Genomic DNA, 26,013 nt, shown 5'->3' with positions numbered 1-26,013 from the left:
GTATTTGAACTTGTTAGGATGGTTTTTTTTAACAAAGCTGGCTTGTTGACCAGAAATGCATTTCAGGCACCCCACATAAGACTGTTGCTTTCATGCCAAATCCAGACAGTGAGACCCTACTTCTGAATACACTGCAAACTTTGTCTGCAGAACATGTAAAACTTATGCTGTAACACAGATGAAAGCTCACTGCCCGCTTGCTGGATTGGAAGCATCACGGCTGCTATGCAGGGGGCTGGGAGAGAACTGTTACCACAAGGTTTGCTCAGTTAGGCAAGAGATACCGACTTGTACAATAGTGGCACGCCACTTAGGTGCAACCAACTGCTTTCTGATTGGATTTAGGACCTAGGATGCTAAATTTGGTACAGTGTGGAGACAACTTTCATTGTCTTCTTACAAAAAAAGAATGTGAAGTGCCTATCAGTGTTTTTTAAATATTTCTGTTTACAACCACAGATTAATACTGCCATCATCACTGGTCCTAAAGGAAATTGTTTTGGCAGTAGACAGTGCTTACTGTAGAGAAGCTCTACCGTCTTGCTAGTCAAACTCCTGAGAATAAGTAACTGTTACTGTGACATTGTAGGAAAGCATCCAGCCATATATGGGAGAGAATAATTACGCATCCATATTGTACATAACACGGTAGAGAGCAAAGGAAAGACAACGGAAGAGTCAGATGAAGGGGTGGAGCCTGGTGTCACTATTTTCTTCCAGATTGTAACATCCCATCATGAAGCGGGGTGGGGGAGGCCGAGAGATGAAGTTAAAGTTATAAGAATCCGCACGAATGTTAAAAGGTACATCGGGTCCCTCTGTGGGATTATATAAGCAATGAACAATTGCTGGGGCAGATAATATTCTTCAGTGGAACTTCTTTAATGAAGAACAAGCAAGAGAATTCTACTGATGAACCTGTCATGACTCATCACCCATTTTGGGAAGAGCTGTTCAGTGACGCAGTATGCTGAGTCACCCAGGCTCGCTGAGTAACACAAAATGTCCATGCAGCAGGCTATACTTGGATGGAATCCTTTCATCTGACCCTTGCTCTAGGATTACACTGAGTGAAGATGTTTCTGTTTCACCTCACCTGCCTAAGGCACCTTCTGATTGGTTTAATAAAGAGCTGAATGGCCAACAGCTAAGCAGGAGAGGATTTGTAGGACATCCAAGGAACAAGATCAAGTCACAGGAAGAATCTGATTGGTAGGGCATTCGCCAGCCAGATTTGGAGGAAGTTCAACATACTATACTGAGTTAAGTAACAAGCCATATGGCAGAATATAGATTAATATAAACAGGTTAATTTAAGTTCTAAGAGCTAGTTGGAAACAAGCTTAAGCTAAGGTCAAGCTTTCAAAATTAATAATAAGTCTCTCTGTTAGTATTTGGGAGCTGGTGGTCCAAAGAAAGACCTGAAACAGACTGTTGCTGATGCCCTAGATGGAGTGAAATATCGTTCGTTTGCCTCTCCACTGCATAAGCAATACAACAACATGTAAGAAATGTAAAAGTATTAGCTTAAAAAAACACAGTCAAACTATTCAGTTAGATGATAATCTAGGCCTTGCAGAAGCAGGCCAACAAGACAATCTCATAGTGAGTTAAAAATATTTATCATTTTCATCTTCAACTCTTAAGCTGAATATCACGGTTAAATTTAGAAGTAGAGCAAATTACAGTATTTAAAGCATCATAATAAACTGGAATCATTTAAATTACAGTTACTGGAACAGGAAGAGGGAGAAAGTATGAGATATAATTGTTTTAAGTGTCAAATGTGAAAAAATTTGTTTATTATAACTTTGGTCCTATCTTCTCTTAACAAAATGCCTAGAGACCTTTCTTTTTCAAGCAGATCCCTTGACTCGGCCAGCTGTAGGACAAAGAGACCAATGATTTCATGTACATCCACCTCTCAGGGGTGAACTGTTCTGTCCAAAAGCTTTCTCCGTTGAATTCTCATTACCACCTGCAGAGATTTCAGCGAGTTCATGCTAACAGCAACACTAAATGATTAGTTCACTTTTACCCCTGAACATCATTAGATCCAAGGTTGTGTTAGAAGTAATCCAATTATCAGGACAATCCTACTGATGCAGCTTCCAAGGCATTTCTGAAGAAATTTTTACAAAAAAAAATAGCCATAACACATATAAATCTTAGAAATAAGATGACTGAATCTTTCAGTGAGGGCATAGAAGGTTAAAAGAGGGCACCTGTAGGGACAGGACATACATAGGATCTAATATAAATGAACAGCAGCTTTAGAGCTCTCAAATCCCTTCTTCCAAGTAAATAACGCAACTACAAGTTCAAAAATTGTACTTAGTTTTCCTCCCCTTCTCTGTTCTGCACTTCCTCAGATGAAGGATAGAGTTGTTCAGTGCGTAAAGCCGTGTCTGATGTCAGAAACACCTGGATTTGCCTTCTCTCCTCTTCTGACAGCTCAATTGGCTTCGTAAAGGGCATAGCAGCACCACCTGGAAGCTTCTTAGACCTGTATCCCCAGCTCAGTCTACTCATCCGTGAGGTGTGTGCATATTAAAGTCCAAAAGCACTGCATACAGTACTTGTTAGATGTATCTCCCTGGGCCAGTGTCCAGAGCTCTGAAAGATCCAGCTTCTACGTTAAAAAGTGAGTCTAGTAACAGCATCCACACCACAGCGCTACTCTGAGGAGCCACTGCCCACTCTAGTTAGTCAGCAGCATTCGATCAAGCCAAACTGATAGTAAGTTCTATCATCTACCTCTTACTTGCTCGTTCATGATGTTCTACTATGTTTTGTATCAAAGTCTATAAGTACAACATGGGGGTAAATAAAGCTGCCTGAATCTAGACGCCTCCTTCCGCATAGCCTACGGCAAAAACAGAAGGGAATTAAAGATGGCCATCATGCATTCATTCCCAGTGTAGCACAGCACCTGTGTTTCCGCAAACTTCAAAATATTTCCCTATGACATTATCTTTGCTATTTTTTTTTTTTTGGTTTTTTTCGAGACAGGGTTTCTCTGTGGCTTTGGAGCCTGTCCTGGAACTAGCTCTTGTAGACCAGGCTGGTCTCGAACTCACAGAGATCCTCTGCCTCCCGAGTGCTGGGATTAAAGGCGTGCGCCACCACCGCCCAGCTTCTTTCCTATTTTTATTGAGTCAAATAAGTTAAATGAAGAATTAGCATGAAAACACACATGAGCCTGTCTCCCAGACGTAACTAATTCTATCTAATTAGTCGCCGTGACTCAGGGACTCTGTTATCATGCAGGTAATATCACTTATTATTCAAACCACACAACAGGTGGCTTTAACTTCAGCCAGAAATGAGAAATAAGAAAAATTCTCAAAATCCCCAGAGGTCAGTCTGATTAAGACATGATGCATCCGACTCCATTCAACAGTAGCCTACAGATATCAGGATCCTAAACACTTAAGTAGGAAGTGCCTCAATGCTATTACAGTTTAGGTCACAAACATTTACATCTCTCAGCGTTTCTAGATAATATTAATCTCAAGAATTTGAAGATAACAAGACTTTTAACAAGTTTATCTTACCATGGATAGACTTGCTATATATTTTAAATTATAATAAATATTGAACTAATAATTTGATAAACCAGATACAACAGTAGATATTCCTACTACATTACATCAAGATCAGACTGTAGATGCCTTAAGAGCCACAATCAAAAGACTTATCAGTATCTAAGAATGTGCACATAAAAATTTGAAGGCCGCCGGGCGGTGGTAGCGCACGCCTTTAATCCCAGCACTCGGGAGGCAGAGGCAGGCGGATCTCTGTGAGTTCGAGACCAGCCTGGTCTACAAGAGCTAGTTCCAGGACAGGCTCCAAAGCTACAGAGAAACCCTGTCTCGAAAAAACCAAAAAAAAAAAAAAAAAAAGGAAAAAAAAATTTGAAGGCCAAGATAGCAGTTTGGAGATATAAAGTATTTCCCCAAGTTTTCTAAATCAATAATAATAACAAAAACAAAATCCCAGAGTAGATTTCACAGATTAATTATATACTGAACCTATATTATTTAAATTAAAACAAATAAGTTTTACAGTAGCCTGAATGTACTTCTTTAAAAATACATATGGTGAAGACAGAGGCTACTTAGCACAGTGGGCAGAGGTTAACAGAGAAAGGGAAATTGCACAATAAATGGTCACGGGAAAATTGGCTGGAAAAAAAGTTAATTTCAGTTGAAGCCTGAAATCATATACCAAATCTGCTGCAGATGAATTAAACAGTTGGATATGGACAACAACTTAGGAACCTTTAGGATTAATCATATTTTATGCTTGTGTATATGATTTAATAGTAATAGAAGTCCTCTCAAAACAGAACACTCAGGAAAACCAGTGATAGGAAGTTGACTTTGATAACATTAAAGTGAAGAATTTATCAAAATAGTCAACAAAGACAATTAAAAAGCTATAAACGAAACTTAATGTAACACCAAGTTTACATAACAGCAAGAACTGAACGCTTATAAGTCAATGAAAAGAAGACAAATGTGCAATGGCTATGAAGAGACTTCTCACAGAAGACCAGAGGATAGTGACTGAGCACACACCTCTCCAGACTTCTCACAGGAGACCACAGGATAGTGACCGAGCGCACACCTCTCCAGACTTCTCACAGGAGACCACAGGATAGTGAGCGAGCACACACCTCTCCAGACTTCTCCCAGGAGATCAGAGGATAGTGACCGAGCACACACCTCTCCAGACTTCTCCCAGGAGATCAGAGGATAGTGACCGAGCGCACACCTCTCCAGACATCTCACAGGAGACCAGAGGATAGTGACCGAGCACACACCTCTCCAGACTTCTCACAGGAGACCACAGGATAGTGACCGAGCACACACCTCTCCAGACTGAAAGGATTTCCCTCTAGAAATTAGCAGCGGTACATCTCATCTTACAGCCATTGATTTCCAGATAATTAGGAACTCTGACACTGTTGCGCCTGTTCAGAGAATGAACTAATAAGACCTTAGATGTCCCAAGTAGAGAACTGAGCAGACAAAATGTTTGGGGGAAACAGCTATCATAGTTATATGAAGTGCTTTTGTGAATTCACCTTTGTCTGGCAATTCTTTGATGCGCCTAGATAGTATCAAACTGTGAATATAACATCCTTTCTTATCTTGGTTTTATTCTCCGTGGTGTCCATGACCTATGTTCACACACAGCCTGAAAACAGTAACAGTAAAACTCCACAAATGAGCGATCCACACATTTTAACGTTCGTGCCATCCTGAACTCCACGCCGAAACCTCACTCCACACTGCCCAGAACAGGAGTCAGCCTGTGGAGGTGGAGATTTCCACACTATATAAGCAATCTTTCACGTAGGCATTTAGTATAATAGCCACTGCAGTTATTGCGTGATCACACGGTCTCGCCGTGCTTACAGGCTGCAACGGCGCATTCACCTCATCTTACCACCAAGCCGTGCATCATTTTAACTCATCACAAGACAGGTGAACACAGTAAAGCGAGATGTTTGGAGCCAACTTTTATTAGTTTGCTATAATTTTATTAGTCATAACTGTTCTTAATCTTATATGCCAGTTTATGACTAAGACTTGATCACTGGGGAAAATACAGTATAATGAGATCAATGAAGTCTGCATTGACCTATCAGAGATAGAACGTAACTGTTATCGATGGATTGGTACAGATCATGGACAGTATCTTTTCCCTGTCATTGTTTGGGAAACAGCAGAGTGTGGAGAACACACGGGCATCGTTTGCATTGTCTTAGGGTGCTGTTATTAACTCAGAGATGATTTCAAGAATTTAGAAAGATGCATGTAGGTTACATGGAAATATTCTATCACTTTACACACAGAGAACTATGACTCTGCCTACTCAGGCAGATTCGACCTAATCTCCCATGGACACGCATAGACACTGGTCTATGGTTCAACATAGACCACTAAGTGGTATTTGGAGATGCGGAACTGGAATTATTTATAAATTAAAGCTAAGTGCAAGTCAGTGAACCATGCAAACACAGTGTGGGTGAAGAAAAGCAAGCCTCTGAAGGCTACAATTGAAAATCAGCAAAATCTTAAAAATTGCATAGCAACGCAGGGGGAAGAGGAAGAACTTTTTATGAAGTCGGAAATGGTTAAACAATTATCTGGCAGAGGGGACGCTTTGGTAGGAATGTGGGATTATGGACTTGGAGAGCACTATAGTTTAGGTACTGGCAATAATAATGAGGTTGGTTATGTTTTAGTATAGATTAAAACATGTTCAATAGATTATAATGCATGACTCACATAGGTATAAATTTGCATGCATCAGTGAAATATACATCTCTGATGAAAGAAAATGGTAATCTAATAAAAATGAAGTATCGTGTAGAAGAAAATTATCTGTTTGCTTGGGATTCGCATTGATTCCATGAACTCATCAGTTGAAGATGGCTATGAGGAGAAAAAAAGAAACCAAATAAAATGCTCCAACCCAGCAAGAACCTTAAATAACACACAGTCAACGGGAATGACTGAGAGAGAAAGCACAAGCTGAACTCACCACCAGGGCTTTCGATCGGTTGCTCAGGAGTTTCTCAATGTCTCTGGCCGCGATTTCCACCAGCTGGCGTGCATTATTTGGCTCCACAGTATACATCTCCTGGTATTTTTCATAAATCTGTGTCAAATGAAAAGAAGACAGGAGCAAGGGCTGGTTGGTTTTTTTTTTTTATTTTTGGTTTGCAAATTCCCATTATAATATGTTTAAAATCAAAATAAAAAATAATTAGAAAGACCTTCCCCGTTTTTTCATCATGACTCATTTAGAGTTCGTACATATCCCAGAAAAAAAATATGGAAATAAATGTAAATTTTCTGTAAGAGTACTAGCTTGCAAAAATAATAGGTCAGGCAACTAATTATAAAACATGAGTCACAACAGTCCACATGTATACTGGGGGGGGGGGCAGGGGTTGTAGCTTTGCTGACAGCCCAACTTCAAAACTGGATATTAATTGTCACCCTTATGTTAAGAAAGGGAGGCGCCGTGGGAAATAAAGAGAAAGCCATACACCAAGGGTTAAACATGGCAAATGTGTATGAACAAGACCAGATGGATTGATTATGGGGTCTTCCTGACGTTCTCCCCTTCTGTGGCTAGGGAGGATACGTTTACTTCTTATGCTTACGGAGATAGGAGAGCAGTAATAAGAGAAGGCAGTAGCGGTTCATGGAAGTGAACAGAGGCCCCCGAGACAGTTCACATCAGGAGAAGGTTGAGAAGTCGAAAGCATTGGAGTCTATGTTAAAGTTGAGGATAGCTTTGCGGTGGTTTTCTGCTTATCATATTAAATACGGGCATTTTTCTATTTGAGTATTTTGTTATTCAAATCACAGAATAATCCACGCCAAAGTTGATGTAGTACATAGAATTGAGACCCAAGCTCATTTCTAGGTCATCCTGGTGTGTGCAGAAGGATTTCCCTCCAGTGGCAAAGGCAGCAAGCATCTGGCTCACAAAACCTGTCCACTCCCAGCAGGAGAGGAGAAACTGGGAGGGGCTGGGGTGCGGGGGAGCGGTGGGCAGTGGCTGTGTTTTGCTGGAGGTCTGCTCTGAGAAGGAAATCCCCTAGGCACTGAGCAGATGGGGCTCACACGCATGACTAAACTATCTTTAAAGCCGGGGCCTGGCAGCTTTTTATTGCCTTGTAAAAGTGAATCCAGGCATATACCAGAACCAGTCCCACTTGCTTTTTGTTCTGGCATTGGTACGGCTTTACAGGTTCTAAAGCCTGGCCCCAGCTGAGCACAGAAGCCAAGTGACGAATGGTCGCTTCAACTGGATACAAATTCAGACGTGCATCTATCAAAGACGATGTTAGTTCTCAATGAGGGGACACACATACACCTATACACACACACACACATATATATATACATATATATATATACATACATTTATTATATATACACTGGGGTGTGGAAAGTGCTAAAGATTGATCTTAGGGATTACTCATGTCCGCACACACGCACACACATACATTTATTATTATACACTTTGGAGCATAAAAAGTGCTAAAGTTCTATCTTAGGAGGATATCCATACATGCGCGCGCCCGCACACACACACACACCCATCACACATATATACACTTTGGGGCATGAAAAGTGCTAACGTTCCATCTCAGGGAAATACCATGTTAAGAGAGCCCTCAGCCATTAAAACACATCCCTATGTCCCTATGTCTACATATTTTAGGACATTACTGGCTAACTGCTGTTTTTAAGGATTTAAATCACCATGTGCTCTTTAAATAACCAATTTCTGTGGACTCTGAAGACTTTTGAATACTGACCTTGCAGATTTTCATTCAAACTATTATAGGAGCTTTAGTTTTGTGATTTAAAAGAAACAGCTCCTGATTGGTTCCCCCCAAGTCTCCTGGCTATCACCAGATGGCTTACCCTTTCATTGCAGGGATTATCACATCCTGTCTTACACACCCCAGCTCTCCTTGAAGATTTCCACCCAACATGAACCTCTTTTATTTTGGACTAAAATGAGGTTTTAGAAAATCAGTACTTGCATTGATTAATTGATTCAAGTTACAGATAGATAAACCCCGACATCATTTTAATTGATCCAGGACAGTTCGTTCTGCAGGAAGGACAATAGGGCTAATTGATGGGAAGTGTACTGACACTTGTATCGTTAATGTCATGTGCGTTTCTCTACAAAGCATATCCTTCCTGTGGTGTAGGGAGTGTAAATTATGTCCCACAATTGCTGTGATGGACTCGGGTGTACATTTACTAAGTCACAGCATGTGCCAGACACGTCACTAGGTGTCCTGAAAAACGAATGGATTGCAAATTAATTTCTTTCAAATATGTATATGTTATGACAAATATATATATCAGTAAATTTTCATTCTGGCATTATTATTAAAGACTTAAGAAATACTATAGTTTGAATATTGGCTGTCCCCCATTTGCTCATGTGTTTAAAGTGATACAATTTGGAGGTATTGGAACTTTTAGGGGGTGGAACCTATTGGAAGCTTTTTAGATTTGGGGGAAAATGCTCTTGAAGGGAAGTGGGAGCCACAGCATCCTCTCTACTTTTTTCTTTTGCTTTCGAACTGTAGAGTTGGCGCTTTTGCTCTGCGGCACTCTGCAACCGTGATGCGCTTGCCTGTCATGGACCAGAGCTATGGCATCAGGCCACTTGCTCACGGACCAGAGCCACGGCACCAGGCCACTTGCCTCCACTGAGTCAGAACAAACCTTTCCAGTTAATTGCTTCAAATATTTCATATAGTATTGAAAGCTGGCTAACACAATAAATGAAACTAAAATCTCCAAAACAAATATAACAAGTTAAGGAAGCTTAAGTATATAAAGCCAGTGTAAATACCTGAGTATACTATTTCATAGAGAAAATGAAAATTGAAATACTGTGGTAGTCAATAAGAGTGAATTGATTTTATATAAAAAAAACCACTAAAAGATCCATCTTCAGCTTTACAGTTTTAAAAAACATGATAGTAATCATCACAAATACCAGGGAATCCTTTTTTCCTCTTTTTTTTTTTTTGGTTTTGTTTTACAAGATAGGGTTTCTCTGTGTAACAGTCCTAGTTGTCCTAGAACTCATTCTGTAGACCACAATGACCTCGAACTCAAAGAGATCTGCCTGCCTCTGCCTCCTCAGTGTTGCAATTAAAGGCTACCACTGCCGGCGCTATTGGGCAATCTTACGAAAGTTTCCCAATATAGATGAAGAAACAGTTTTCAGATTCGATTTCAAACTGAGTTTTACTATGGCAGGATATCTTCTCACAATGTAAGCATCTTTAGTCTCCTATCACTAACATAATCTAGATTTCTATCATCTTAACATGTTAACTTGCCACTATTTAAGACATGGTCTAAGGATCTTTGCCTCTTAATTTGTTCCCTTGCCTGAAACTTTACATGACTGTCTTCCATGTTGTTGATCCAGCTTTCTCTTTGGAAGGAAGAGAGCATGAATTGTGAGCAGTTCAGGTTTTTGGAGCTAGGCGGAGCTGAAGGAGAGTCGCGCCAACACCTCACGTGTTATGTGACATTGGCTTCTGTTTTTCTACCACAATGAATGTAGAGCATAAAGAGAACTCAAGGCAAGAGATGCATCTCTATCATGACACGCTAAAATGCCTCGGTATTTCATAGAGCAAATCCTCCGAAGCCACACGTGACATGGCCTTGGCAGGAAGCCGACTTATCACCTGAGCATTCTTCTTTGCTCAGAATCTTAACTGCATTGAATGGCTTTCACTGATAGCTTTACACTTGATCTTAGCCAAAAGGCTGAGAAGCCATCATTGTTACCTTTAAAACCAAGCTTTGTTGTGATAATAATATAGGTTATAGTTTTAAACTCTTTTTCATTAAAAACTTCTTAAGCTAACTCTATTTCCAACATAATCTTGAAAATAACACTTCTTAAAATATTGCAAATATACTTTATACAAAGTGCACCACTTAAACATTTTGGAAATTGCAATACTTAACAGTATGCCATGAAATCCTATGGCTATCCCCCAGAAGAGTATTCTCAGCAGTTAGTTTCGTAAGCAATGTATGATATATTTGGATGTTTCACATATAACATTCATTTTCCACTTTAGAAAAAGGTAAAATTACATTGAACCTGCCATAACTGTCGATTTGTTAAGGTTCTGGGATGTCAGAGTGGAGGGAATTTGAGCTTCATTTCATTACAGAGAACAAGCCTTGCTCCCAGAGCAGAAGAAGAAAAGAGGTAACCAGACATGATTAGGCAAAGTGCATCAGTCCCAAAGCAGCTCTATGCCACACAGTACCGTTGGCCATGGAAGGAATAGGAAAGTCCCTGGAGGTAAGTGACAAGAACCCAAGAGCTAAGTATCAGCACATTGGCCAGGAGACAACTTCAGTCTGCCTCCAGGGAATGACAAAGCAGGGCTTGAAGTACCCCAGCTGGACGATCACCTGCTGCTGTGCCTGGCTTGCCATGTGGGTGCAGGGCACCTGAACTCAGGTCTCCATGCATGCACAGCAGGCTCTTCCCTAAGTGAGTTATTTTCAAGCCCTTGCAATAAAACTTTCATGCAGTGAGAGCTGTCAGCTACCAACTGAGTGCCAAACACAATGAACCTGCAGAGCTGCCTTCCTGCTCAGGACTTCCCTTGCAAAAGCCCCCAGTTCCTGCTGAAACCAAGGCCTTGAGAGGTTCCCCTAAATTCTGAGCCAACGTAAATAGCAACCCTTTCCCAGTAAAGAGGGGGTTAGTAGAAAGCCCCGAAGAGAAAAAACGAGATGTAAAGGCATGTGTTCACAAGAGACACAGCCGACCTCCCAGGTGGCTGTGTCTCCTTCCATGGCTTGCTTTCCCTGGGGCGAAGAAGGAAGAAATCAAACATAAGGAGGAGGTATCCTGATGGACTGGAGGGATTCTGGCCCCTGCTCATACCACACTTGCAGATTCAGAAATGAACTGCATAGGAGAGACAAACAATAGCGTTCACTCGTCAGCTTATTTTTAGAAAACATTTGCATGAAGCAAATCCCCATTACTACAGAGCCCATTCATTCAAGGTGTCTCCTAATTTGGATATGGGCCAAACGTTCAGAATATTATCAAGATAAAATACTTTTCAGTAGATTGAGGAAAGAAGCAGTTGCTTGTGACTGTGCTGTGAATTCATAGATGTTGATTTCAAGAATATCACGAACACTTGTACTTGAAAACATTATCTGTTCGTGATGAAACATCACACTCTCCGTTCATCATCTCAGTCACTCTCTCCTCCTTGGCGGAATGTGTGTGTGCGCATATTCAGACATGGCAGAATGTTTGCCATGATCTGGAATTTAGATTGAATAAAAGGGCACATGTTTCCCGCAGTGGAGCTGAGTGCTTGCCTAGCACGCACAAGACCCTGGCCTCAATCTCCAGGAAAGAAATTGCTGGCTGTTTGTAAATCTTAGGATTTTTATCTCATTTCATAGACAAGAATTTGTAAATGTTATTATCATCACAGCTTCAGTTGTGTGTTATCAAGTCGTAAATACATCTTTTAGGTGGAGCTATTTATTACATGCTATTTGCTCTGACCTCTTCCACTGGTGACATTTTGGGTGAGAATTCTGGATAAAGATCCCACTCCTGACTTTCCTAATTGCGTGGAACAATACAACTATCTTTGCCTATTGCAGTGTGCCAAATGTGCTATGACTAAATGATGGTCAGCTTCCTCCCATCCTCCCATTAAACCAGTGGTTCTCAGACTTCCTAACACTGCAACCCTTCGATATCCCTTCCTAACAATGCAACCTCATGTCATAGTGACCCCAACCATAAACTTATTATCCTTGCGACTTCATAACAGTGATTTGCTACTGTGATGAATCGTAACGCAAATAACTGATATGCAAGATATCTGATATGTGACCCTCCCAAGGGTTGTGACCCACAGCTGAGAATCCCTACATTAACGAAGGCTGGGCGATGGTAACATGTGGGAGAATTTGTCTAGTCCGGCTCCTCAGTTTGCTGCAGGAATGCCATCTTTGTTCCTGAGATTGAATTACAGGCAGGCTACCATGGCCGCCTGGCATTTCTGTGAGTGTAGGGGATCTGCACTATGGTGACCACGTTTGTGAGGCAAGCATGGTACCCACGAGCCACATACCCAGCACCTAACCTTGTCCTTTAACACACGTAATTCACTCATGTAGGAAAATTGAAAGTATAGAACTCATCAACAGTATTTACTATTTTCCCTTGGCTCATATCTTATGATCCCATAAAGCATTTTTCATAAAATTCCAAAGATCGTTACATTAATAATATTGCTAATGACAGAGGTTCTTGCCTTCACTTTGGATAACAGCTGTAGCTAGGAAGCGAGTTAAAATAATTATATTAACTCAGGAAGAAGCCTATTTCTACAATGGTGACTTTCGATCGAGGGACCCAATCAGTTCCATCATCATGTGCTCAACTTCTGGGGTCCCTCCTCCTCCTCCTTCTTCCCTCCTCCCTCTTTCCCATCCACTCATCATATTATTCACCATATAATACCACACAATTCTTCTGTCACTATATTGTAGCATGTGTCTCATAAACAAATTATCTGGACTTTATCTTCTTCATTCTACGTTGTTCTACTCACTGAAAGTCATTCACCCCATCCTAAGTGTTTCTAATGTTCCAAGTAATTAATCTCTACCATACAGAAAAGCATAGCAGAAAGCATATGAGACGTTCTTGCATGAGACTTTCTGGAGGGAAAAGAGAAAGCAAGTTCATCAAGAACTTGAACAGCAGGATTAACAAGGGCATCAGCACGTGAGACACTGTAAGGAGTAGAGGAAGGGGGGCCCCCAGCAACTGCTGACTTTTAATCCCAACTTTCCAACAAAAGTCAGAAAACTTAACAGGAGAATCTGTCAATTGTAACTCTGGTTGAATGAAAGCTTTCCCCATAGTCAACTTAAATCTATAAAAATAAAAATTAGCTTATAACATTTGGCCCTATAAATTCTATTCCTTAAATTCAGATTCACACATATCCAACACAATGGCACATGCTCACGTATTTCTAAAGTTCATCATTTCTGATCAGAGTGGAGCATGCACCCTCCCTGTATCTGTGTGTCCAAGCACTGGCAACCATCGGTATGCACAAGAGACACATTTCATCCCCTAGTATCTTGTAGATACCGGGTGAGTATGCCTCCTCAGAAACATGGGACCAATAGTGCTTCAGATTTTTCCCTCTCCTCAGATTCCCGTGTGTGTGTGTGTGTGTGTGTGTGTGTGTGTGTGTGTGTGTGTAGTGAGATATCTGGGGCATGGGACAGAAGGGTAAACAGAAATCCACTTACAATGATGAGTATCTCCCACCCATAAAGAGATAGCAAACAAGAGTGGTGAGCATATACTTTAGAACTGCAATCCATCCTGCTTGGGCATCATCCCCACACTGCAGAAGTTTTAGATTTGAGAGTATTTAGAGTTTAGATTTTCAAATTAGAGCTATACAATGTAAAGAAGGGATATTCAGCACACTTTTGGTTTAATATGCAACTGTATTATAAAGACATTCTAAGACTATTTTTGAAGCATTTATAGGTTTTCTTTGGGGGTTTCTAATACATAAATTAACTATATATTCCAGTTTCTCCCCAGTAAGAACATTACTATGCACATGGAACATTCCTTAACTGGGAAACACAATTCACAATATAAAAAAAAAAAAAAAAACAACTCTTTTTGACCGTTTGTCATGATTGTCAAAGTAAAATTCCCTATCTGACCTCATATGATCGATTGCAGGTAAAACACGGGTGAAGTAAAAATGATATATAAATTATGTTCATGTATATTTCTGTGTGAGTCATTAAAAAATGTTTACAAGTGGGTTCTAACCTCATTTTCATGTACATGAAAACTAAATCAAACTCCTAGTTTCAATTCATATCCCCATCCATGAAACTTTTTTATGCAATTTCATCTAAGTAAGAAATCAAAAAGTAAGAATATAAAGGCATGTAGGTTTAACTGAGAACACAGGATGGAAATATTTCCAAATTTTTATATTACTTTCTCAATAAGCAGTGAGAGCTTTAAAATGGCATTAATTTGTAGTAATCTTACAGAATAGGTGTCCTGATTTTGTGCATCAAAACATTTATGCAAATCGCAATAGTACAGCGATATGGCTATAAACACTCTTCAAATATTTTTGAAGTAAAATCTATCCTCAAAGATTGAAGAAGTGTTCACACTTAAGACATTCAAACTATACTTAGTCACCACTAGTGGGAATTCTAAAATACATTCTGAAGACTGGAAGTGGAGTTTTCACTTGTTTTGTTTTGATTTATTTCTTATTATTTATCTATTTATTACTTATGCCTCCACTCCAGAAGAGGGCATAAGATCTCATCATAGATGGTTGTGAGCCACCCTGCGGCACTGGGAATTGAACTCAGAACCTCTGGAAGAGCAGTCAATGCTCTTAACCACTAAGCCATCTCTGCAGCCCCTAGAAACAGAGTCCTGAAAAGTGTGACATCTAAATCTGAAGCTGGGTGGAGAAGGGGTACTTCACCATTTCACTGCTAGCCATACCACTCTGGCGTCCACTAACCAGCGCCATGCCGCGGCTACCGCAAACCGCACTGTGGTAAGTGCACGGGAATCATGCTCTCTGTAACCCAGAGCTATGGTTTCCTCGAAGGCACAAGTGCACTCTCACTAAGCAGAACATAAACAAAGCGGGGACACTCACATCAGCCAGCTGAGTCACGCCGCTCGCTGTCTTTGCCAGTGTGACCAGGTCTTCTTGCATCTTATCCACCCATGACTTGATGCTGTGGAACCAGAAGAAAGAAGGCTCTGTCAGAATTCTAGCCATCATGCTAACTTGGTCATGTTTTACAAACATACTTCACATAGTTAAACATTTATTCGCCCTCCCGGTTCCCATGGAGATCGTCTTCCCATTCCACCTTCAAACGGAGCACAACAGTCAACCAAAGCAAGCATGTCGAACCTTTATTACAATGGGGATTTTATTTTCAAAGTTTATGTTTGTTGGATTTGTGTGTTCCCATTTGCTTCTTTCATTTGCATACAAGCATCCCCTTTCTGAATGCTCAAAGGCCTCCGAATCAAAATGAGAAGAACGACAGGGGCACCTTGGGAATCCAGAGGGGAAATATTTGCTCACCCATTAAAATTTCATGGAAATAGTTACTAAGAACAGTATTCAAAAATACACATAAACTTCATTTTCTAATCATAACGTGAGGATGTAGAATAATGCCATCGGTTTTAACCATGGGAAATCACAAGGTTACAAATATCTCAGTATACAAAGGCTAAGGGCCTTTATTTCCCCAGTGGCACTGAGGTTCTGACAGACTCAGCAGCTACCGTAGTTTTCAAAGCAATGTTTTACATGAAAACTGTTTCTTCGGAATGCAAGCTCAAGTATTTTCAGACACATTCTTGTAAGTAATGCAGTCAATATCTTGAAACATGAACTATTAACATCACTACACTTTAGAACTATGTAAATCCTGGAAGCACCCACTTGCCAGCATTCTAATGACCACAGCTGAATGTCCACTTCATCCCTGTGAGGATGCATAGCAGGCTGCAGGTTGCCCCCATGTAGCCTGCTTCTCCGGGAACACATCGGAACTATGGATACCCCAGTAGGAAGGCTTCGGAGATGATTTATGTTTGAATCTGAATCAGGGAGAGTGAAGTATGTGTGTCTTCTCTTTCTTTGACATGAATTCCGACAGTTCATCAAATCCTCATCTTCATTTCAGAAACAGATAAAGAAAATAAAGCACCACGTGAAAAAAGAGATTGAAATACTGTCTAGGGGAACACAGAAAAGGAGTTGAAAGAAGGAAAAAAAAGCCGATCAAAGGATGATTACATCCTGATTCACAGGGACAACGAACTGCTTAGTAAAGAAAACACAGCAAAACCAAGAACAGCTTCACACAGATAAAATCAATATAAATATTTGTTCAGCTATTCTGTATGAATTGGAGAGAAAAAGGTAAGTTATCAAAAAGAGCATGAAATAAAATTGACAGGACCATCAAAATAAATGTTGTAAGTAATGTCATCCTAACATTACAATGCATCCTATTTATGAGTGGGTATACATATCTGAAAGCAGTATAAACACCAACTCAATCTATATTATTCTATTGTTATTACATAAACACAACTGTGCCTGCTTTTATAACTAGAAGGAAAACATACATTAGTCTATAGGCAGGAGCAAAGACTATACACAGTGATTTTTTCCCTCACTTTTTAATTTTATTTCTTTAAAAAAGAAAACAAACTATCTTTTTTCATTTTACATAACAATTCCAGTTCCGACTCCCTTCCCTCCTCCCATTCCTTCCACTTACCCCCCTCACCCCCTCCATCTACTCCCCAGAAAGGGCAAGGCACATTGTTCTGAGGAAGGACCATGGCCCTCCCCACTATATCCAGACTGAGAAAGGTATCCATTCAAGAGAATGGGTTTAAAAAAGCCAATACAAGCAGCAGGGACAAATCCTGGTGTCACTGCCAGTGGCCCCTCAGTATGCCCCAACCATACAACTGTCACCTGTATTCAGAGGGTCTAGCTTGGTCCTATGCTAGTTCCTTCCCTGTCTGATCTGAGTTGGTGAGCTCCCAACTCAGGTAATCTGTTCCAGTGGGTGTCCCCATCATGGTCTTGACCTCTTGCTCCTCCCACTCTTCAACTGGACTTTGGGAGCTTCGCCCAGTGCTCCAATGCAGATGGGAATGCAAACTTGTACAACCGCTCTGCAAATCACTATGGTGATTTCTCAGAAAATTAGGAGTCAGTCTATCTCAGTACCCAGCAATACCACTGTTGGGCATATACCCAAAGGACTCTCAATCATACTACAAAGACATTTATTCAACTATGTTCACAGTAGCATTATTTGTAATAGCCAGAACCTAAAAAAAAAAAAAAACCTAGATGGCCCTCAATTGAAGAATGGATAAAGAAAGTGTGGCACATTTACACATCAGGGTACTACTCAGAGGAAAAAAAAAATAAACAAGGACATCTTGAAATTTGCATGCAAATGAATGAAATTAGAAAATACCATCCTGAGTGAGGTAACCCATACCCTGAAAGATGAACCTGGCATGTACTCACTCATAAGAACTATGTTTTACAGTGCTAGCTGTAAAACAAAGAATAACAAGCCTACAGTCCACGACCCTCGAGAAGCTAAGTAACAAGACGAACCCTAAGAGAAACATATATACACCCACCTCCGAATGGGAAATAGACAAGTTCTCCTGAAAAAAAAAGGGGGGGGGAGCATGGGGGTGAGGGGAAGGGAGGGCAGAGGGGAGGAGGAGGGAAGAGAACTTGAGGAAACAGGATACTCGAGATGAAGAACAGAGATGAGAGAAGGGAAAGGGATATTTTGATTGAGGGAGCCATAGAACCTTCATCCAGACAGTGATTTGTAATTCATATCAGACTTTCGGTGCTATACCCAGTTACTAAGTCAGTCCTAGACTCCAGACAGGATGAATCATCTTTCAAATAGGATTCCTCACACTGACAAGTTGTAATAAAGGTTAGGCATACCTTAGCTGGGGGGGGCAGGGGATAAAAAAGGAGAAAGAGAAGGTGAACACACGTGTGCGTGTACGTGAATATAGTCAGCTCCTGAACACTGATCTATGGCAAACTGATCCATCTGTGTGCAGCCGGCCACCTGAGCGCACTGTCACAGGGATGTCCGCAGAGGTGAACCATGCATATTTAGGCTGAGAAGTTATTCAGATCCCATCCAGTCTTCTCTGCCCCAACTGACAAGCTGTCAGAAATGCTTTAGAAGGGCGAGCTTCCTTTTTGATAGATACTGTTTTTTTAACTAGCACCTGGTTTTTCTTAAAATATTATAGAAGCTGGAAGAAAATCGGAGAATATAGCATTTATATGAAATAAGTTATAACACATACCACTAAAAACAATTTCATATTTTTCTATTTCTTTAGATATATTCTATGAAATAGGCACCAGTACATGCTAAAAAGAATACTAAAAGACACAGAGAGATTCAAGTTGAAATTAAAACTAGGTCTGGGGAAAGGAGAAAAAGAATAAGAAGAATATGGTGTGTGGGATATGTTGGTGTGTTTTTGGTGCCTGGAGAGAGGCATTCAATGCCTAAACACTAAGGTGCAGAGGCCGGAAGAACTGCAGGAGAAAGAAAGGCCCAGCACAAAGCTCCAATCAACATGATTCTTATGTTTATTTTCAATTCATTTGTGTGTTGTTCTTTTACTAGTTTATTTTTGTTTTGTTTTGAGATTTTTGTTGTTGTTGTTGTTGTTGTTGCTGTATTTCGACACAGGGTTTCTCTGTGTAGCCCTGGCCGGCCTCGAACTCACATTGATCTGCCTGTCTCAGCCCCCCAGTGCTGAGATTAAGGGTGTGTGCCACCACTGCCTGACAATGCATGTGTTTTAAATAGGCTTGTTTAAGGTTCATTTTCCAGTTGCTTGATAAAACACCCTGATAAAGGAAACTCAACCAAGAAAGACTCATTGTAAAAAGCTGAGCTCAAGGTCCAGTCTATCATGGTGAGGATGTGGAGGAGGCAGGAGCTTGAAGCAGCTGGTCCTGCAACATCCACAGTCAGGAAACAAAGAGATGAATGCATGCTGCTTCTCAGCTCTTTGATCTTGACTACACCATCTAGGATCCCCTGCCTAGGGAATGATCCCACCCACAGTGAGCAGGTCTTCTGGTTTCAATTAAAGTAATCAAGAAAATACCCCACGGGCATAGCCAGAGGCCCATCTCCTAGGTACCTCTCTATTCTTTCAAGATGGCCACTAAGAGAAACAACCACAGAATCTTAGACATGACTGTCACAATACTTAAGAAAAAAATTCTAGCATCCAACATATAGGTTGTATCATAAACAAGAGAAGATAAAAATGTGGAATAAAAATTCAGAAATAGCAAAAAATAAAAACACAAAAATGGGGAATGGGGGAGCATGATGCATGGCGCGAAGAGAAGCTACTTCTTCCATGCAAACGGGAAGGAAAACGTTAGGAGTTGTGAGGCCAGCGGAAACTATTGGAAGAACTGGAGGAAAAGGTTGAGATCACTAGCTCCACTTAATTCTCCCGATTTCCTGTGTAACGAAGCAGGCATTATCTGTTTATCAACAGTGGGCCAGAAAGGACCCTGGAGGTTGGAAAGATGGCTGAAGAGGACTGAAGGCTTCAAAAGACACTGGAAGATCCCATGTTCACAGGTGCTAAGCAGCATGGCTATGTAAGCATCACACCAGCATGGGCTGCAGGTTCCAGGATCGCTGGAAAAGTCACTCCCTGAGTGTGGGTCAGACACCAGCAGGCGCAAAAGAAGGCAAGGAAAGGGAAGGGAAGGTTCTAACAACTCAGAGCTCAGCTGAGTCCAAACAGCAAAGACGGCTAAAATAACCAATAAAACGTTAATACTATATCCAGAAAGTACTTATTCACTAAATCTTTTTCCTACAGAATCAAACACCCTGTAATAATATTGCAGTGAAATACTGTAGATTAGCAAATTCCAGACTTTTCTTCATGCTTTTTAGTTTTTCATCCTAGCAGCTTTATAAAAAGATCTTGCTGTTCACAGTAAATGTTGTAAGAGGACTGAAGACACATATTTCATTTTTAGTCACTTTAGACAATAAATACATGCTGTCCAAGAGCAAACACCTGAGCTGGAACTAGAGCTCAGGGAGAGAATCTTCTCAGATTGTGGGACAGCTCAGTTACTAAAGTGCTTGCCATATAAGTTCAGATACGCGTGCTTGACGGCACAGGCATGTCTTTAATCCCACCAGTCGGGAGGCAGAGGGAGACAGGCCTCTGTGAATTCAAGGCCAGCCTGGTCTACATAGTGACTTCCAGGACGGCCAGAACTACATAGTGAGACCCTGTCTCAAAAAGAGAAACAAAACAAAACCAGATCCCCAGGTGTAAACACCTGGGAGCAGTGGCATGCCTGTGGTGCTGCCAAACTCATGCAAACACCTGGGACGGGGGGAATGATGCATGCCTGTGGCCCCAGCACTCATGCACACACCTGGGGCAGTGGTGCATGCCTGTGACCCCAGTGAGTACTGGTGAGGCAGGGAGACTTCTGAGCCCACTAACCAGCCAGACGAGCCAAAGAAACATGGAGAGTGACCGAGGAAGCCTCCGTATGTATGTGCACATACACCTATCACACCCATGTACCAATTCGTATGAGAAAATACCTCGTTCTTCAAGAACGAAGGCTGGCTTCATTCCTCAGGTGACAGGAGGTGACACTGTCACACTAAGAATACACAGGGTGGCAGACTGAGCGAAATGAGCACGCTGGCAAAATCAACTCCAAGCCTGAGGTACGGCCCAGGAATGTACACAATGCCATGGATTCTTACCCCTCCCCAACCTCAGGGCCCACACTGCTCCAGCGACCCTGGACATGCTCTGCCTACAGCTCCCCTAACCCCATTCCTGGGTCTCTTCTTCTATGTTAATGTCTTGTGATTCCTCTTCATCCTCCCAAAGTTAAATAGAATCCTTTACGAACAAAGTTAAATAGAATCTTGTCTTATTGCTTAAGATTCCAGTCTCACGCTTCAACTAGGACTTTCACCTGTCTAACAAAAATTAGAATGTTTATTGAGTGTCATGGTAAGAAATTGGGTGCTGACTTTTACTGGGTCGCTAGAACACAGTTCACAGTTACTAGCAAAGTTCCAAGTGTCTACTGTTTTCTACAGAGTCCATGTCACAGGAAGCATCCACCAAGATACCTGCAAAGATGAGGCGAATATCTTCTTGAATAAGCAAAACATCATTTATGTCTATTTCATTTTATGGCACACAAATGGCCAAAATTTGAAAGGGACAGCATATAAAATGTTTACATTTTCCTTGAGTTTGAAAGACAAGGCTACCATTAATGCTCCGTTTGAGACTGAATTCGTGGCTGGCACAGCAACCTTCACACAATCCTGTTCTCAAAAAGCAAGAAAAAAGCTAATCCGTATCATTTTGTACGTACTTGAGGAACACCAAATGCAGAAAAGCCAGATTACACCCCATTTAATCTATTGTAAAGTGCAAAGTTGAGTAGACAGTGTCGATCTATCGATTGAAATGTTCTAAAAGCTAAGCCGAGGAGAGAATTGGCTTGGTTGAAACCGTGGACTCCCGGTGAGAGCTAAGAACTGTCGTAATAACAAGACCCCAACAATGCCTGCCCTGCTGTCTCTGCTGACGTGGGTAAACCCTGTGGAAAAATAGGCGAAGTGTCGAAAACACAGACGCGTTTCTCCTACACCTTTCTCCATTCACTCCACTAGCAATTACCATGGAGACAGAAAAAGAAGGTGGCATACAGCGCAGAGGAAAGGGAAGAGAGCATACCACAGTGAGGAGCCGTAGGAGGGGAGCGAGCCTGAAAGATCCAGGCACCACTTCAGGCCTTTGCCACTCTTTTTAAGCAATATTTTTTTTACTTAACCAAAGTGAATGAAAGACACAATGATGTCTTAAGGAGGTGGGAAATAATTAAAATGTCTACATACATAGCAAAATGACCATTTCGACTGTGCTAATATACAAATAACATGTTCATAAATCTAAGCAATAAGGTATTTCAAAAGTAAAGTGTTCTACTGGCTATAAATACTTTACCAATGCTGAACTGCTCCTGTTTTTGTTACATAATAAACCACCCACAGTGCCTCTCTAATTGGATAAAAATAGCAGTAAGCAAGCTAAGGATCTAGATAACCAAGGCATACCAACAAACTAAATATGCGTTTCTGAAAACATGGTGTCAGTACACAGATGCGTGTGTCTGAGTGGAATCAAGTCACTTGGCATCCAGTTTGTACCACAGGACCATCGTGAGATGGGTGAGATGCTCCGGGAGAGCTCGCTCAGTCCTGAAATTACTGGCGATTCAAGCGTTTCCAGTAACTCTGCTGCTCTCTCAGAAAGAGGCTGTTGCAACTTGTGAGATGCTTGTGGATTCAATTTCATTTTTATCCAGCGGAATCCTGGGAAACCAGATAATGATGTGATCACACTAATCGGAGTAGAAAGGCAAAGGGCTGGAGACGGGAGACAACGCTGTATCAAGAAAGCAAGCTCATCCTCCGCTGTCCATGTGTCTCTGTTCCATTGGCCTTGGTATCCACTTTGCAGCTAAGCATATTCTCAGCTTCCAAAGGGCAAAGAGTCTCCCTGACACTGACTTTGCGATCTTGGATTCATTTTTTTGTTTTATCTGCACGTTCTAAATTAGTTAGCTAACAGTTTCTGCCTAAACTGCTGCAATTCGTTTCAGGGTTCCAGAAAATAACCCAAATGCTTTCAGGGTTGACGTTAAGCTCGCATGGCCATCAGCTAGCCAGGGGGCGGGGCGGAGGCACACGTGGGGTTTGCTCCCCAAGCACTGAGCCCTCTATGCCTTTTATCTTTCAGCATCGCAGGCTGTGACAACCTCCAGCGCCATCCCTGCACAGCCTGGCGCCAACTGGGATGTCCCACATGGCCACACAATCTGTTGCTGGTGTTTCCATGAACCGAATGAGCTGAATTCCTAACTGCTCATTACAAACTCTCCATTCATTTTATTGGAGACCTCGCCTTTGGGTTTTTCATTTATAGTTTCCACGGGCCGTTGAAAATGAGCTCACAAAACTTAGTTTAGCCTAGTTCAAGCATGCAAGCATTACTTAATGTCAGGACAAAAGTTTCCCCATGTCCCGTTCTCTCAGTGATTATGTGAGCCATCAAATATTTCTAGTACTGCAAAATCCTCAAACGCTTATTAATACAGGGACACCAATCTAAATGAAAATTCCTAAACCGGGCGGTGGTGGCGCACGCCTTTAATCCCAGCACTCGGGAGGCAGAGGCAGGCGGATCTCTGTGAATTCGAGACCAGCCTGGTCTACAGAGCTAGTTCCAGGATAGGCTCCAAAGCCACAGAGAAACCCTGTCTCGAAAAACCAAAAAAAAAAAAAAAAAAAAAAAAGAAAAGAAAAAGAAAATTCCTCTCCCCCAGTACGCGTTCTGTCTGCAGCCAGCGGACTTACAAGCTTCACGTGATAACATGTCACTTTTGTCCCTTTCCATAATCATGCTTTCTTTGAAATCATCTTTCTTAAGTTTGTCAGCTCCAGCTCCCATTCCCAACCACCTCTCCAGGCTGCTTCAGGTTCCGCTCCCATTCAAGCCAGATCCTCAGAATCTCACAAATCTTTCTTCCTCGATTCTATACCCGGCCTGCCCTACAAAATAGCATACAGTGGTATGGTGTCCTGGGTCAGCACTGTGTCCAACACAACATTTAGTTTCCTTAAACAGATGGGTGTGTGGTTCTGTATGGTGACATTGAGCGGCACAGTTATGAAAGTGTAGTGCAGACTCAGTTCGCAGCTAATGGGTCTCTAGATCATGTTTATTCCAGGAACTATTCTGAAAAGCCTCCATGCCTAAAGTCTTCAATTATTATAAAAACCTACTGAGACAGGCTCTAATGCTGAGTTTACGGATAAGAAAATGAGTTGATCACCTTCGGTTGCCTAAAATAACTGAAGGAAGCAGAATGGTTTGTCCTTAGAAAGCAATGGGATACAGTTCTTACTTCTTTCAAGTTCTACGATCTGAAACGTCTCTCTACTAATCAAGTCTCTTGCCATATCTTCTGTTTTATTAATCATGATAGCCATGAGCTCAAAGTCTGTTTCCTATGCAGAGAAAGGCAAAATGAAACTTACAGAAGTCTTTATCTTTACATGGAAAGAGAAAAGTGTGTTTTCATTCTTAACAACAACTACAAAACCCAATGTAGTCTTCCTTCACAGACTGTATAAACATGCATGTGCTTACTTACATGTGATAATGTTCCTCATATTAAATTTGTAAGACTTCTTCTGAATTAACAAAAAATTAAACAAGCACCATTTATGTTATTTACAAACAAATTTTGCTGCTTTCATTGGCATAACACAACACTGTTGGCCCACAGGAAGAGGCTCTTACATTATTCACAGAAGACACACACAGTTGACATGGGGTAGCAGTTTCAATGTGGAATCAGTTCTGATGTATGTCTGGGCAGGAGACACTCTAAGAGCAACAGTAGGGGTTTCGATAGGAATGGACCAACACGACCCCATCCAGCCTTCCAATGTCTTCAGGATGCAGTTTCACAGACACAAACAAATGCGTGAATAGCGAACCCAGGGTCCACCCTGACTGCTGGAGCTTCTCCTAAAGTACAGCCCGCAGGATAATTAGATCACAGCTGTTGCAGGGCAGCGCTTCCTCAACAATCAAAAGCTGTCAAAGCAAATATATTAACTTGCAAATAAGGAAGACAGTGGCTCAGTTCTTGAGGGCGAAAAACAAAGAATATTGCAGGTTTAGTGCGGCGCCAGGATTCACAGTCTTTGATCCTGGAAGACGGTGTTCTAGAGAACTAGGAAGGAACCCTCAAACGTGAAACGGCAAATACACGGCCAGCTCGGAAAAACAATAACTGAAATGTATTGCTTCCGACCTTTGTACCCGCCCCTCCCCCGAACGTGGCTCCCTGACCCTCTCTGCCTGCGCAGCAGATGGACGGCCCCATGGAGAGAGTACCTCCTTCCTGATCTGCCCAGCGAAAACGGCACCTAGAACTTGCTTTCATATCAAGCTATATTTATGCACTCACACCAAAACGTTTTTAAAAAAAATATTTTTTTTCTCCGAATTAATTAAATGTTTAAGTTCAAGTGAGCAAAGGTTGGGACCGAACACTGGCTGCTATGGCGGGAAACTGGTGCACATACTTAGAGATATCATGTGCAACCTGTGGATAAGATCGAAAGATGTCATCGTTCAAGACTTTGTTCTATGCAGTACAGTAGCTCTTGTCACACACAAAACCTAATTCTGAGAAATGGACATCTCTCTAACTGTGGGAACCAGGATGCTGGTTGCTATCAGTACCTTACAGCATCACATAACACACAAAATATGGAACAAGGCTGATCTTAAAGATCCCTTTCTCCTTAGGAAGTAGCAAAAAAGCGAAACATTTTAATGGTGATAAACCAGACTTTTCAAAGTGAATCTTTGCTGAAAGATTCCTATAATAAACATTAATGGTAGGGAAATAATACATGAGTATTAAGGATGGGAAATAATTTATAAATATTAGGACAGGAAAATAATTTTAATGTTTATAGTTTATTAATTTCTCAAATTATATAACCTTTGCAAATGTTTAAATGTCAATATTACATAATGTTGACCTTTTATAACACTAAAAAGTAGGTCAAAGCGTAAGCCTTTCAATGTATACCTGGGAGAAAAAGCATCTTACGTAACTGTATCTAAATG

The 26,013-nt window shown here is 41.2% G+C and overlaps 1 protein-coding gene across 8 annotated transcripts in view; it reads right to left on the bottom strand.

Annotated features, from left to right (window-relative positions):
• The window catches only part of LOC121434621 (voltage-dependent calcium channel subunit alpha-2/delta-1), a 380,872-nt gene that overhangs the window by 292,515 nt on the left and 62,344 nt on the right, over window positions 1-26,013 (bottom strand). For all 8 annotated transcript variants that reach the window (XM_041633534.1, XM_041633535.1, XM_041633536.1 and 5 more), the window contains exons 2-3: window positions 15,323-15,404; window positions 6,559-6,675 (exon numbers count right to left, since the gene is read on the bottom strand). In XM_041633534.1, the coding sequence (XP_041489468.1) occupies window positions 6,559-6,675; window positions 15,323-15,404 (199 nt within the window). The remainder of the gene's footprint in view (window positions 1-6,558; window positions 6,676-15,322; window positions 15,405-26,013) is intronic.

This window comes from Microtus oregoni, unplaced genomic scaffold, assembly GCF_018167655.1.
Source record: "Microtus oregoni isolate MIOR12 unplaced genomic scaffold, Mior012 000044F_ref0000062, whole genome shotgun sequence".
Taxonomy (NCBI): Eukaryota; Metazoa; Chordata; class Mammalia; order Rodentia; family Cricetidae; genus Microtus; species Microtus oregoni.
The sequence above is the reverse complement of the archived record's forward strand: the minus strand, read 5'-3'. Positions and strand labels throughout refer to the sequence as shown.